This window comes from Helicoverpa zea, chromosome 25 (genome assembly GCF_022581195.2).
Source record: "Helicoverpa zea isolate HzStark_Cry1AcR chromosome 25, ilHelZeax1.1, whole genome shotgun sequence".
Classification (NCBI taxonomy): domain Eukaryota; kingdom Metazoa; phylum Arthropoda; class Insecta; order Lepidoptera; family Noctuidae; genus Helicoverpa; species Helicoverpa zea.
In genome coordinates this window covers 6369587-6385329 of record NC_061476.1, presented here as the reverse complement: position 1 = coordinate 6385329, position 15743 = coordinate 6369587, and the positions used below count along the sequence as shown (strand labels likewise).

Genomic DNA, 15743 nt, shown 5'->3' with positions numbered 1-15743 from the left:
ACTCCTGGAACCTTTTCCACTCACTTGTTATAGGTACGAAAACTTCGTTGGAACTAATTAATAAATAATTACTTGCATGCCACGTGCCGTTGCCCATACAATATTCACGGGTCAATTAATAGTTAATTTTATGAACAGTAAGAACTAAACTTTTGAGAAACATTCTAGTTACTTTCTAATCTTTGATTACTTTTCTTGTTTTAATGGTTCGTCTTAAACTTATAAATTTAACAGTTCTCAGGAGAGTTCCGATCCGTATCTAGATTTAATGAAATTCAAAGTTGTTGTTTGAATAAATATTTAAATTTCATTGTTTTCTGCGATGGTATGTTGTTATAATATCTTGTTTATCAAGTTCTCTATTTACCTTGCCTTTGTGTATATCTCACATTACTCTTACCTTCTGATTCAAGCGCTAGTTCTAGTATTTCCAACTGTATTGTTGATAGGCATTCCAATATTGCGTTACATAACAGAGAGAAATGCTCTGCTTATGTTCTCAAACATTTTATTTTCATGAAGTTCAATTATCTTAAAACGCACACCGCAGTAATGGAAAAAAAATTGCAACAAAAGTCAAATTGCAATAGGTTTTAGATCCCTCGTTAAATTAAGATGGCGGCGAAGGCAATGTAGTCTCATTGCAAAATTCTTCACACTACAATACACTTGGTACAGAATTGAATGAAAGTAAACGTGATGCATATGATAATGTTTTACAATCCTCAGTGGATTGTACGTACTGTGATTGTAAGTACTGTGACAACCATTGACCATTTCACTGTAAGTTATTCCTTGTTTTGTAGTTAGGAAACTCTTAATGGTGACCATGATAAGGAAGAATGGTGTACACTCTATTTCTTAAAAGCTGTTAAAGATAAGCTTTGATTTAGACTGTTACAGTTAAACAATTAGTAATGTTGTCAATGAAAAATTTGTTGTAAATGTCTTGTAAGATCCTATTGTGGTTAATGATATTTATTTCTCAAAATGAAATATTGATATAGGTACTATTGAAGACTATGTTGTTTATGAAGGTTTAGGTGATTATAATGAAACATCTCAATTTACTCAGTTGCTTGATGCGTCTGCCATCTTTCCGGTCATAAAAATACCTCGTCAAAGTCATAAGCCAAAATTCTTTGCAAATGATTCCGCTCAAATATAACACGGCGTGTCATAATCGAATTGTACGCTTACGTAATTTTTACACGGATTCAATAATTGATATATCGGCTGCACACGCGATGTTAAACGTACAGTCAACTTCAGCTGGCTTATTCGCTAACTTTCGAATTCTCAGATGTCAACTGGCCTCAGTTGTCATCGGAACTTTGATGTCAACCTATAAGTTCAAAACATTGGTATTCAGTAGCCTTATTCGCTAACTCCACTGACAGCTCGCAGATATCATCAATTGGTAAAGTGTACATCAGTAAATTGTCAAACAGCTATTTTCTTATTCGCTAACGCCAGTTACCAAATGAGATGACGTCATCAGCATCGACACAGGCTGATATCCACCATGACTCATTTTGACAGCGGTTTCTGTATCGATAAACGTTATATTGCGATTCCGTAAGCCCAGTGGACATCAAATTGATAGCCAATGTCATTTTTTGAAATACACTACAAATAGCAGTGTTTTATGCCTCATCACTGGGATGTCTATACTATATTGTTGCATCAGACATATTAGATTTCTCTAATTTTGCGATTCCAATAGAAATACAAACCCTGAGTCGTTTCCTTTATTTTTTGATAGTGTTATTTTTATTTGTATTATTTTAATTTGTTTTATCTTTCTTTGTGTGGAATAAAAATTTCGCGTGTATTTTTGCTGGCATTTGTGGAATAAGAGACAAAACGAAGTTTATCCAGAATCCAGAAACGTCGTATGCGAGATTTCAATAATTCTCTGGATTTACGGGAGAAGGAATTAATGGCAAATTTCCGTATCAACAAATCAAGGTTTCAGCGAGTTTCGGCAGAGTTACGTCCGTTTCTGCAACGTCCTCAACAAAACACTGCTGTTGCAATTGAGCTAAAAGTAAGAATTTATAACGTAAAAAGTTAAATAAATACCAATATTACATAATTTGATGTTACTAATTTGCAGCATGTCTCAACCTTCATTTAGTAAGTGAGGTAACCGATGCTCTCAATGTATGGGACGACCTACTCAAGTACGTAAAGTTACCTTCCTGTAGTGTACCAATTTTTGTTTTGCATGCAAAACATAAACATCTACGTATCAAAATATTGTTTACGTTGTAAAATTTATAACAACTACAATACTCACAATATTCTCAGTTAAAATATTGTTCAACCACACGGAATTTTAGACACCAAGTTCACACACAATAGAAAGCAAATACTGAATTTTACCGCCACAGATTGTTTATAAACATATAACACGCTGAAAATAAAGCGTTCTCTCAAACGTAGTAATGTAATGCTAATAGGGTATTTCCTACTTAGCAGTATAATAGTCGATAAAAAATAGAGTTGTCAAGTTGTCATCGTAGTTTTGGCGTCAGCAACCGTGTAACGATATCCACCGATATCCACTTCATGCGATACAGAATACCAATGTTTTGAACTTATAGGTTGACATCAAAGTTCCGATGACAACTGAGGCCAGTTGACATCTGAGAATTCGAAAGTTAGCGAATAAGCCAGCTGTATCGCATGAAGTGGATATCGGTGGATATCGTTACACGGTTGCTGACGCCAAAACTACGATGACAACTTGACAACTCTATTTTTTTATCGACTATTATACTGCTAAGTAGGAAATACCCTATTAGCATTACATTACTACGTTTGAGAGAACGCTTTATTTTCAGCGTGTTATATATTTAAAAACAATCTGTGGCGGTAAAATTCAGTATTTGCTTTCTATTGTGTGTGAACTTGGTGTCTAAAGTTCCGTGTGGTTGAACAATATTTTAATTGAGAATATTGTGAGTATTGTATGTAGTTATTATAAATTTAACAACGTAAACAATATTTTGATACGTAGATTCTTATGTTTTGCATGCAAAAAAAAAATGGTACACTACAGGAAGGTAACTTTACGTACTTGAGTAGGTCGTCCCATACATTGAGAGCATCGGTTACCTCACTTACTAAATGAAGGTTGAGACATGCTGCAAATTAGTAACATCAAATTATGTAATATTGGTATTTATTTAACTTTTTACGTTATAAATTCTTACTTTTAGCTCAATTGCAACAGCAGTGTTTTTTTGAGCACGTTGCAGAAACGGACGTAACTCTGCCGAAACTCGCTGAAACCTTGATTTGTTGATACGGAAATTTGCCATGAATTCCTTCTCCCGTAAATCCAGAGAATTATTGCAATCTCGCATACGACGTTTCTGGATTCTGGATAAACTTCGTTTTGTCTCTTATTCCACAAATGCCAACAAAAATACACGCGAAATTTATATTCCACACAAAGAAATATAAAACAAATAAAAATAATACAATTAAAAATAACACTATCAAAAAATAAAGGAAATGACTCAGGGTTTGTATTTCTATTGGAATCGCAAAATTAGAGAAATCTAATATGTCTGATGCAACAATATAGTATAGACATCCCAGTGATGAGGCATAAAACACTGCTATTTGTAGTGTATTTCAAAAAATGACATTGGCTATCAATTTGATGTCCACTGGGCTTACGGAATCGCAATATAACGTTTATCGATACAGAAACCGCTGTCAAAATGAGTCATGGTGGATATCAGCCTGTGTCGATGCTGATGACGTCATCTCATTTGGTAACTGGCGTTAGCGAATAAGAAAATAGCTGTTTGACAATATACTGATGTACACTTTACCAATTGATGATATCTGCGAGCTGTCAGTGGAGTTAGCGAATAAGGCTACAGGTCAGTGGTAACAGTTTTATAGGAAAATCGTACTTATTACTATTGAGTTAAGGTGCATGACAGTTACCACTATGTGCAGTCTAACGTACTCGTGTATAATAATTAATTAAGCGGTTCAAGGTTATGTATCAATTGACAAGCCTTTTTTTAATGAAACAATAAGGATTAGTGGTCGGAACGAATCACGCGTCCATTGTTTGGGGGCTAAGTTAGTTGTGTTTGAATGAGGATTTTTGGGTGAATCATTTTCCTAGTACTGTTTGTACGTTTGATTGATAGTTTTGCATAATTTTGAGGACTTGTCAAAATACTTTGAAGAAGTGTACCTAGCCGGCGAAGGGCGGGCGTTTTGGGGGCTGTTTTTTTGTAAATTTGACTTTCAAAAAGTGCTGTTTTTCAGCCTACTTTGAATAAATCACTTTTTGCTTTTAATCAATACCCGTTAGTCATCAAAAACTTTCTTTTGGAGTTATCTGTTTAGCTAATAATTTGCTTCCTTTAATCAATGGTGAAGGAAAGTCTCTCACCTCTTCAAACCCATGGCGCCTCTACAGTTGCGTCTGGATACTTTTACTCGCATTCCTAATACAGCGGCGCGAGCGCAGTTTTCACTCGCCGCGACTGGCATACCAAGTCTGTGATTTACTACCGGTAGCTGCTAGTCATTTGTAAGGGTTTCTGATGTTTTTATTGCTTACAAATTGGAATGGTTTTAGTAATTTGAATTGTTCATTAAATTAACTATGGGTTTTGTTTTGACATCTGTCACTTCTTCTTTAAAGAACTTCTATCCGTTTGATTCATAAATAATCGTTCGTAATAAGCTATTTATTATCGCTAGACTACAATCAACTAATAACCTAGCAGACACACTAATACATGAATCATAACCCAAATTACATACCCCTACTAATTGTAACAAATGCTAAATTGTATACAGAACTAGTACTAAGTGAAGCTATTAAACTAGATGAATCAGAGCCACGTGCGTTTGCGCATAATCCATCAACAAACGCCTGTACGGCAACAATAGTCAATCATCACAATATATTCTGGGGCACGATTCTGCAAATTTTACTTAAGCGACATACTATTCACATCCGACTGAGATCCAATTTCGATTGAAGTGTGTGTGGCATTCCGCTATTTTTTCTTTAAATAAACGTGTTTATCCTTTTCTGTCATTTAAAAATGAATCATTTTGTCTGCAAATGATTTACGATTGCATAATGATTGTAGAGCAAACTACCATATATACCAAATTCACCAAAATGGCAAACCAATCGAATGTCGTTAGAATAAGGAATAAGATTGGTCTCATATTAGAAGCAGAATGCCCGATATGGTTAAAACTGCTATTGCGATTCAATTTTGATATTATAACTTATCAGAATCGGGCCCCTGGTGTGTCATTGGTGATTAATCACCACATTACATATATGGTGATACATAAGCTCTTTGGGCATCAACAATGAACTTTTATTGCCATTTATATATTCGGTATGCTTCAAACGTTTTGTAGATGTGACTGGATTACTGAATGCCAATTTCTATTGGAGTATTGTTTCACTTTCGTAAAATTTTAGCTGGTTCCATATTTGTGGTTACGAAATACAGTATTTGACTTGAAGGATAAAGTTTCAAATTAAAGCTGTCATTCTGTTTAATGTCAGAAAATAAATATCACTTTTTATTTATCAAGGTCAGCTGTTGCGGCAGCACAAGTACCGATAAATTCTCACACAATCCTTGTAATGGACCTACAGAAAGTCATGCTTGAATATCTGTGAGGGTGAATTCGTTTCAAATCTTAAAGAAATCAAGTTGTTCTACGATCTCCAAACGAAGACAAATCCTTAACGATTTCCTGCGACCCCTATCGTGATAAAATCGTGCAAAATCCCGACTTTCCAGTTGAAGTGGATGTAGCCAAATCCACTGCACCCGAGGACGAATTTCTACGTGAAGACAGTGACAAACGACATAACTGGAGATACGACGTTTTAGAGATTACGACCCTTGACACTTGCGAGGAATAGAATATTCTTGCTTCCTACCACGTAACACATTATTCATACTGAAAGTGCGGAATATCACGCTTATGAGATCTGTCGGAGTTTGCATCTGAGCTATGTGAATCTCTGAAAGACAAATAAAACTTTCAGCGTACGTTGGATTAATATGCTGCACGGTTTACATAGTAACAAAGTTTTTAGATATTTTTTTTATATTCTGTAATGTAAATATGGAATATTTACATCTATTACTTGGCTTTTAACTGACTTATAGAACAATACACGGTTGAAGCTACTGGATAGAGAAGAATGTATAAACATATGAAGTGACGTGGAGAATTTGTTGCTGTCATTTTCTGATGAAAGTCAATAAAGCGTTATCGTTAAAACGTGGTTGAATTGAAACCTTAGCCTATGCAAATCATTTCTCACCTTATATTGTTATTAGTAACATGATACCTCAAAGCAAGGTACAAGGCCTGAGTACTATAATATAAGACTCATAAACATGTCTTATACAAAAGGACGCATAATTATCTGTCACGAGTTTGACCATTAAGGTCGGGTTAATATAATCCTACATAATACTGAACTCATTTTGTATCTGTATTCAGAGAAACTCGAAGTTTTCAAAGATAATGTACTTAATCTGATTGTTAAACTTAGACACTAAGTTATAGCTATTAACACCGATAACCATGATAAAGCTTAAAAAGGTTGCTTTTACAACCCACACAATGGATTATTTAAAAAGATTACGTGGCAAAGGGTATATTAATAAAAGACGCGTTTTATAAAATTGAGATGCTTCCTAAGCTTCCTTTTTCATTATACAATTTGCGGAAAGTTTCCTTGTAGGTACCAAAAAGCCTATCAAGTCTGATATGAAAGATAAACAGAACGACATGCCTTCTATTTCAGATTGTTATTTCTTCGTGTTTCACTGTGATTTTGTTATCAAATTGTTTAGTTTGTTTTAGACTTAGCTTTATTGTTTTTGTATTTATAAGTTAAAATCTATTTTTGTTATGGAAATCAATTTTTGTTCTGATCAAGAGCTTAAATGTCCTTCGTAACTTAATGCAGGGGGTATTTTTGGGGACATTACACGAGAAACACCTTCATTTTAATAATTTTGGAATTTGTTACAGGTAGTCTTTTTTAGGTATAGGGTAGTTGTTTCTGAAGCCAGAAAGTTTGACAACAAGTCTTACCAAGGAACATCGGGTTGCCCTTGTAATTTTATTGAGGAGATACATATACACTTCTGGACACATCTATTGGCCCACCTTGTATTTTCAGTTTCGTTTGGCCCTAGCTTAATTTTTACATTAGGTCGAGCAAAAGGTTTTTATGCAGTTTTGAACCTTGCACATTCACAATTTCATTCAATAGTCTTTTTTGAATTTCGAATACAGAATTTAAAGAAACAAGAGACAATTTGGAGCCTGCTTGTTGATATCAAACAATCGATTACTAAGAAAACTTGGTTTTATTGGTTTACTTGAATTTAATTTTTGAAAAAGTGATTGATATCTTTGGTTTTGCAACAAACATTACTTATTCTTCACATTAAGGTGAGGTTCTATCAATAATCTATGGATGCTTCACCTGAAGTCGCCGCCCAAGCTGTGGCACTTATTCAGGCCGGACACAGCCAAAGAAACGTGAGTGCTCAACTTAATTTAAGTCGATCTGCGGTCCGAAATGTTTATCGGAGGTACCTAGAGACTGGCGGCTTTGTTCGTCGCCAAGGAAGGCCACGATCTCGGGTCACAACTGAAAGGCAGGATCGATTCATCGTGACGACCAGCTTGAGAAATCGTCACCTTACCTCCATTGAGATACAAAAACAACTTCGCGACTTCCACGGAGTATCTGTGAGCGCTCGAAATGTTCGGAGAAGGTTAAAAGAATGCGATATGGTACCACACAAGCCAGTTAATGGGCCCAAACTAACGCGAGCCCACCGAACAGCGCGCCTTCATTTCGCACGCAGTCATTTAAATTGGACACAGCAAGATTGGAGCCGTGTACTCTTTTCTGATGAGTCTAAAATTGTGTTACCTGGCAATGATGGAAGGAAGAAGGTCTACCGACGTAAGGGAGAGCGTTTCGCACAAAGCTGCTTTGAAGAGAGGGTTGCTTATGGCGGTGGCTCAAGGACTGTCTGGGGCGGTATATCCGCGAGCGGCAAAACTCAACTTGAGGTTGTTACAGGACCACGGCTGCCAACATTAAATGCTGAAAGGTACATTCGTGAGTGCTTAGGACCTCACGTGATACCATACGCGGACTATGTGGGCCCAAATTTTCTTTTTATGCATGATAATGCAAGAACCCATGCGGCCGGCATCGTCAGGGAATATCTTCGGGATGTGAATATCACAGTTATGGACTGGTCAGCCAGAAGCCCAGACATGAACCCCATTGAGCACATGTGGGACGAGCTAAAAAGACGTGTTAGGGCTCGTCAGCCAGTTGCCCAGACGATGCAGGAGTCAAAAACTGCCATAGAAGAGGAATGGGAGATGATCCCTCAAAACTTCATAGAGCGGTTGATAAACTCTATGCCTAATCGTATGAGAGCTGTGGTAGATGCCCATGGAAGCAACACACGTTATTAAATTAAACCTTTATTTGATAAAACATGTTTTTTATTCAAAAATCAATTGCCTTTAACGAGGCACATATCCGACTTGTTAGGCGTAGCTCCATGTCGTATGGTATTCTGAATTCAAATTTAAAACAATACCATCGAAAAAGAAGGTAAAATGTATCAGGTTTAAAACTGCATCAACAGTTTTTGTTCAATCTAGCAGTCATATTTCGGTAGGGGCCATTAAAACCTAAACTCTAAGGTGGGCCAATAGATGTGTCCAGAAGTGTAGTTAGTCTAGATAGGCAGTCTTTCCATGTACAGCACTAGTACTCCGCTGCTTTCGGTTATATTGGAAGCATAACCTTATTAAATACATAGGTATTTGCAAAAAGGCTAGTCAGATGATGATCTTTATGGCTTAATACAACTGACACCTTGAACTATATTTAGAAAACGTGACAGAGTAATAGAAACCGGCTAAGCATTAGGATTCATGACATCATGTCTAAAAAAGTACCATATCGATCACACCTCGTTTGTCAAAGAAACCGCTTATCTTGGTCTTTGGAACATTGCGAGTGTAACCGGCAAAAAGCGAGATGCGATATCTTTCAATGTGTGTAATAAAACATTGCTAGGACTTCTACAGAGTTTCTTTAAACTAGTCATTATGTAACAGCATATGACACTCAATTTTTTCCCGAGCAACAATTCTCTGCGAATCTAACGTTGACATGCAGCACAACTCTTGACCACTTCGCTGTCCACGATGTACAATAGTTTAACAATCGATGTGTATCACATTCATAACTACCAGAGTAGTATAAAGACGGCGGTGCAAAATAATGGTAATTAATAAAGGTGCCAATAGATAAGACTACGTTCTCATACAAATAAAGAATCCCCACGTTTTTTGATTTGTTAAAGAGCAGCCATCAAATAAACTGCACAAAGTTTGCCATGGGGCTTGTTTACCCCTCATTTCATAATACTATAAAATTTCCTTCATATCGCCAACCTGTTGTCTTTCAAATCGCTGTTTACCATTCATGCTATCATGGTTAAGAGCTGCCCATAAAAATAATGTGGCTTTAACAGTCTGTTGATACTTAGCGGTAATTCCAAGCAGTCAAGTGTTTACCTTAATGGTTTACGAGCATTAAGGGAATCAGATTTGATTGGTTGGCCATTAAAGTTAGCCATACTTGCCTTTAGTAGAACAGTGAATTGTTATGCTGCGGTCTTTGGTACATCTGTAAATAAAGAAAAGAACTTGGTTAATATTTTATCACGGGACTGGAATTGTCTTGGACAAAAATGATTGAGAAAAAGTGAAGTAAAACATCTTGAAGAAACAACGATTATGGTCTTCTCTTAATAGACTTTTTTGCATCTTCGACGCTTAAATCATTATGATTAACTTTACTGTTTACCTTTCAGTTGCATTGTATAATTTTATCAGCTTACTATTGCTATGTAATAGAGTGTTTGTGAAAATATTACTTTTTAAAAGAGTGTCTATGGAGTTTCTTGCCGGCTCTTCTCCATGAGACCAACTTTTTGTTAGCGTCAGGAACGCCGTCACAATTCTCCGATCCTCTCGAAATACATATAGAGAGTTGCTACCTAATTGCTACCAGCTACCATTAGTTGCTACCAATTGCTACCCTCGTGGTTTTGAAGATATTCAGCATCCAAAGGTGACAGCCATTCTGATATCAGGATGGCTGTCACTTTTTCCAGTGTGAAGAAACGGCGCAAAAGTATTGAGTTTTTTTTTTCACCCAGAGTTGCTACCTAATTGCTACCCTCCTGAATTAAATTTTGGGCCACAACGATTCCCTGGATAAAAAGATATTTAAAAAATGAGTTTTTATGCCCTGCCAAATTAAATTAGCAAGCAGTCAGTTAATACAAATGAGTACTTTTGACGTAGGCGCTATCTATTATAATCCGACAGCTGATATAAATGCGGCCGAAAAGTGAACTAAAGCAAGCCGCCATCTTTGAACATCATTTTTGATTAGGTGTATTTATAAATGTTACCTGTTGAATGAAATTTCCCGAAATGCATGAAAAAAGTATTTATTATAATTACCTCAGCCTTCGATTGTTAACACGAAATAATTCAAAATTTATTAAATCATGTCAGGGTATGATATACACTCTTTTGCAAAAAAAGCGGGCACCTATGCGAAATCTTAGTTTTAAGGACTTTATGTGTGTTTCAAAGGGTTTTAATGATTGTAGTATGTTTCTAGCATCAAAAAGGTTAGCCAAGCATGCGTGAGAGTGTATTCTAAATTTGAATATTTTAAAATTGCTAAAAATTGGTAAACCTTGTTTTGGACTAATCGCTGGCAGAATGTTCGTCGGTGTTTTGAAAATTTTTTAGTCCTTAAAACTAAGATTTCGCATAGGTGCCCGCTTTTTTTGCAAAAGAGTATATTTTAAGTCAGTGACTGAAATAAAAATATTTTTTAATAAAATCAATATTGTTTTACTGTGACCAAATCAGTTCATGTTTTACGTAGAGTTGGGTATGATTTTTACACGACTGGCCTTACTGGATGTTTTCGTATTAACAATCGAAGGCTGAGGTAATTATAATAAATACTTTTTTCATGCATTTCGGGAAATTTCATTCAACAGGTAACATTTATAAATACACCTAATCAAAAATGATGTTCAAAGATGGCGGCTTGCTTTAGTTCACTTTTCGGCCGCATTTATATCAGCTGTCGGATTATAATAGATAGCGCCTACGTCAAAAGTACTCATTTGTATTAACTGACTGCTTGCTAATTTAATTTGGCAGGGCGTAAAAACTCATTTTTTAAATATCTTTTTATCCAGGAAATCTTTGTGGCCCAAAATTTAATTCTGGAGGGTAGCAATTAGGTAGCAACTCTGGGTGAAAAAAAAACTCAATACTTTTGCGCCGTTTCTTCACACTGGGAAAAGTGACAGCCATCCTGATATCAGAATGGCTGTCACCTTTGGATGCTGAATATCTTGAAAACCACGAGGGTAGCAATTGGTAGCAACTGATTGTAGCTGGTAGCAATTAGGTAGCAACTCTCTATATGTATTTCGAGAGGATCGGAGAATTGTGACGGCGGTCCTGACGCTAACAACTTTTTGGAACCGTGCAATTAATTAATTTGACGTTTCATAAGAGCCTGCAAAGGCCTATTTGAAATAAAAACAATTTGATTTTGATTACAAGTGAGTGGGCTTCCCATCAATCTCTTAGTATACAATAGTATACAATTAGTTGTAAGGTTTATACTCAATTTTGTAATCCGTCAAATATTTCACAGATTTTACGATTCCATTTACGGAATGTACAGACGTTCAGACATTAAGCTGCATATTATGTAAATTAGTTGACTCAGTTTGTAATAGAGCATTAGATTGTGTGGTCTCAAGATAATATCTTGTATCTTGGGCTTCCTCTCACTGATATTAGCGAATGTTAGCTTAGCATTCACTTGGAGTATAAATTAATTCTCCTTGATGAGCTACTCCGAGATTTCGCGGTCTTTACTGCAAACGTCTTTGTCAACAAAGATTTAACTAATAAGGTATTCTCAATTAACGTATGGTTTGTTTGGTATTTTGAGCAGACGTTGAAATTGGGAAAAAAGGCTCGGAGGATGATGAGGACGTTGAAATTATGTCATCCTTCAGATTACCTTTGCTTTTCAACTTTTCAAACTCATTTAAGTACATGGGGCCACTTTTAGCCAAAAGCATAGGTACTAAACGGTGCAATCTATGTGACAAGCGTTGTGGGAATGACGTTACGTACGATTTTATTAACTGTTGCCACACACAATCATTACACAAATTACACATGCTTTCAACCCCGGTAAGTAAAACTTCAGTTCACCCATACCGGAATCGAATCGCCAACACAGCACAGCAGCCGATGCCACTGACCATACAAGCCATTTGTTTGATTATTCTACTCGTCTTTTATGCTACTGATCTATATTCACAGAACACAAAGTGCACACAATTCGCTCTAAATTGTGTCGATCCTGATTGTTCATTGTCTCTGCAGAGCATGTTTGTTTACAACACAATATCTCGTAAACAACAGTTCAATAGTGCCCACATATTGTTACCTAACAGCCCAAATCGATTGAACCAATTTACGTTACACAAAGACCACTGCATTGCTTTAGCTCTTGGGCCTTTGAGACAAAGTTCTCTATCAAGAGAAACATACCTAGTTTATATTGATTTGTTCCCTTTGTTATTCGAACATAAAACACTATAGCTGTGTCCTGTGGTTTCAGATGTGTTCTGAGGGAACTACTTCGAGCCTGTCCCTAACAATGTGTCAATCTTATTCCAGACCTATACCTACAAAATATTTTAATCGGTTCAAACGCTATATTGTACCTACTGTGAATTTGGAAAGAGTTCGAGAGGTTAGGATTAGTTACATCGGGTTAACATTAAGGTTCCTTTAGTTACTGTGATTGAACAACAAATTATTCTTCGATTATCTACTTACTTATTTGTGCTTTAATTAATTTTGGACCCTTCATTAGAATTTTTCATAATTTTCATCAACAGTGACGGTCAAATTAAACACTTGGCCTTTTTTGGGCGAAACCTAATTACGTATTACACAGAAGACGGGTTAGATAGGACCTAAAGCGTTGTAGGATTTGTTGTACTATGCTTAAAAGGATTTTTCTCGATTTTGTTATGGTTTAATCTATTTCAGCTCATTTTATTTTACGAAGGTTTTTAGAAATGTAAATGTTATTTTATGTGGAGTGTAATCCGCCACTCTTTTACGCTGATATGTCGCCCTTCCGCGTCGGTACACTGTTGTCATTCCGCGTTCTTCGTGAAAGCTAAGCTTATCCCAAAAAAATATTAAAACAATACCGTAAGTAGACTATACATTATGCCTGTGCACTATGACTATACACTATGCCTATCAAAGTCTCCATCGCCCATTTTGTCAATCATAAAACTATGATACAATTTGCATAACAATGTCCAAAGGATGTTGGCATCCGAGTTATTATAATACCTAATTAGGAGTTAATTTTGCATCGAACTCACTGCGCATGACAAGAAGGCGTTCTTTGATGAATTTCCGATCACATATTATTGTGTTTCCTATGGTTATTAATATTGACATGGATAGTTTAATGTTTCCTGTTATATTTATTACGGTATTTATTTGTGAGGAAAACCTCGTATCATATTTCAAACAATAATGGTTTAAAATGAGTTGGAAACAAAATAATCATTTATTATAAATGATTCAACAGAGTATATGGTCTTACAGGTACCATATAGTAACAATTCTTTTGGATCCAAATAGTACCTACTCGGTACACTTGTTGCCAAGACCAAAACAATATTTCCTCCTAAAGTATTTCTGTCAAGTTTATTTACAATACATTTGATCTGTCTGAACTTGTCATTCTGTCATCTTTGATCTCCGTAACACTCATCGTCTTATCTTACTGACATCTGTGTTTAATTCATAAGAACTGAATTTCAGGGAATGAATTAATGAATGAAGTTACTTTGTCAGAGGTAAGTAGACGGATATTTGACTTGGATAGTTTTTAAATAGAAAGCCCAGTTCCATAACGGTTTTCTAACTACCTGGAACCGCATAAGTGCCTCTAGCTTGTAACCAATATTTAGAATATAATAAGTAATCTACTTTTATCGACGTCATGTGCTTTTACGATGATTGAAGATTTGAAGAACCGCATATACATTATTAGTTTCCTGCAGCCGTTTCACCTGCATTACGTGGGAACCATACCACGCACCCGAGTCTTTACTTCGAGGAAAGATATTCGTTAATAGCCTATAGCATTCCTTGATAGACGGGCTATCTATCGTTAACACTATATTGTAAGAAATTTAAAATCGTAAGACTCGTATATTTTTTTTTCTTAAGTCCAAAACAGCTTCCAGCTTCTACTATAGGTTTCGTAGTAATTATCTTCTCTTAGTTCTAAACCACTATGCGGACACTAGTGAGCACAAATTACCATTTGCCAAGGATTTAACTGTGATAAATTGTAATTTTCATGTAACTATTATCAAGGTAAACTAAGATTTATTCTAACAGTTTCTGTATGTTGTGCACTTCTATTATTTATTGTAAGCAATTTAGGCCCAGATTCTAACAAAGAGGGATTTTACTCCGCTCGTAGGGAATTTTTACATTGCCCATAAGATTGGGTGGTAAGTAGCTGGTAGCACGGCAAACGGCAACAGCTAGTTAGAAAATTATATCTGAATTAGATTTGTCCTTATTTACCTACTCCATGTTGTTACATCGTATATTATCATGATTACTAAGGCGATCATGTTTTTTGATTGGAGATAAGCTCGAATGAGGAATATTTTTCGTTATTGGTATTGTAGAAGACTCGAAATTCTAAAATGATGCAGGATGGTTTAAGATTTTTTACCAGTGCGATTGCTGATGTAATGCATGACAAATCGACGTTAAATGAAAACTACTATGAAACTAAGAACAAAGACTATGAAATCATAATGGCTAAAATACTTTATCCCTAAGAAGAACCGCCAAAAAACTATCAGTTTCTTTTAATTAAAAGATATCAAATAAGACACATAATATACATATCAGTTTCTTTTAATTAAAAGATATCAAATAAGACACATAATATACATACCTATGTACGTGCTTAGATTATACAATGATAAATGCTGGTAAATTAAGACATCGCTAAAAATTATAATTAAAAGTGTTTTAATACTTGGTGAAGAGAAAAGTAAATATTTTATCACAACGCGTAACAAGAATCATACACCATGACAAACCTTTTTGCTTTGCTAACTTGAGCATCAAACACATTATTGAGTGTGATTTATATAAAAAATTCATAGAAACAGCCGTAGTAATGTGCTGTTAATTGTTTTAACCGATTACCCAAAAAGGAGGAGGTTCTCAATTCGTCGGAACCTTTTTTAATTGCAAGCTATTAATGGCGATAGAAACTTAACTTTTTCTATGTTTAGAAGTATAATAAACTTCTGTAGGCGTGTCAATTAGGCACAGAAATAGTTAATTTAGGTATTATCAACTCTATAGTAACACATGCATAATGAGGGCGTGGGTTGCGACGCCAACCGTCCGAGGTCACTGACCTTTGAGGAACATCAACAAAGGACGAGCTTTGGTACCTTCGTAAGGTATTT

The 15743-nt window shown here is 35.7% G+C and overlaps 2 protein-coding genes across 2 annotated transcripts in view; one reads left to right on the top strand and one right to left on the bottom strand.

Moving 5' to 3' along the window:
• LOC124642579 (IQ motif and SEC7 domain-containing protein 2) overlaps positions 1-15743 on the bottom strand; it is a 185567-nt gene that overhangs the window by 95580 nt on the left and 74244 nt on the right. The window contains exon 3 of the mRNA XM_047181024.1: positions 9729-9772. The gene's annotated coding sequence lies outside the window, so the exon portion shown is untranslated. The remainder of the gene's footprint in view (positions 1-9728; positions 9773-15743) is intronic.
• Positions 7520-15743, top strand: part of LOC124642702 — a gene marked incomplete at its 3' end in the record, with an annotated part of 33048 nt that continues 24824 nt past the window's right edge. The window contains exons 1-2 of the mRNA XM_047181305.1: positions 7520-7584; positions 8001-8511. Of these exons, the coding sequence (XP_047037261.1) occupies positions 7520-7584; positions 8001-8511 (576 nt within the window). The remainder of the gene's footprint in view (positions 7585-8000; positions 8512-15743) is intronic.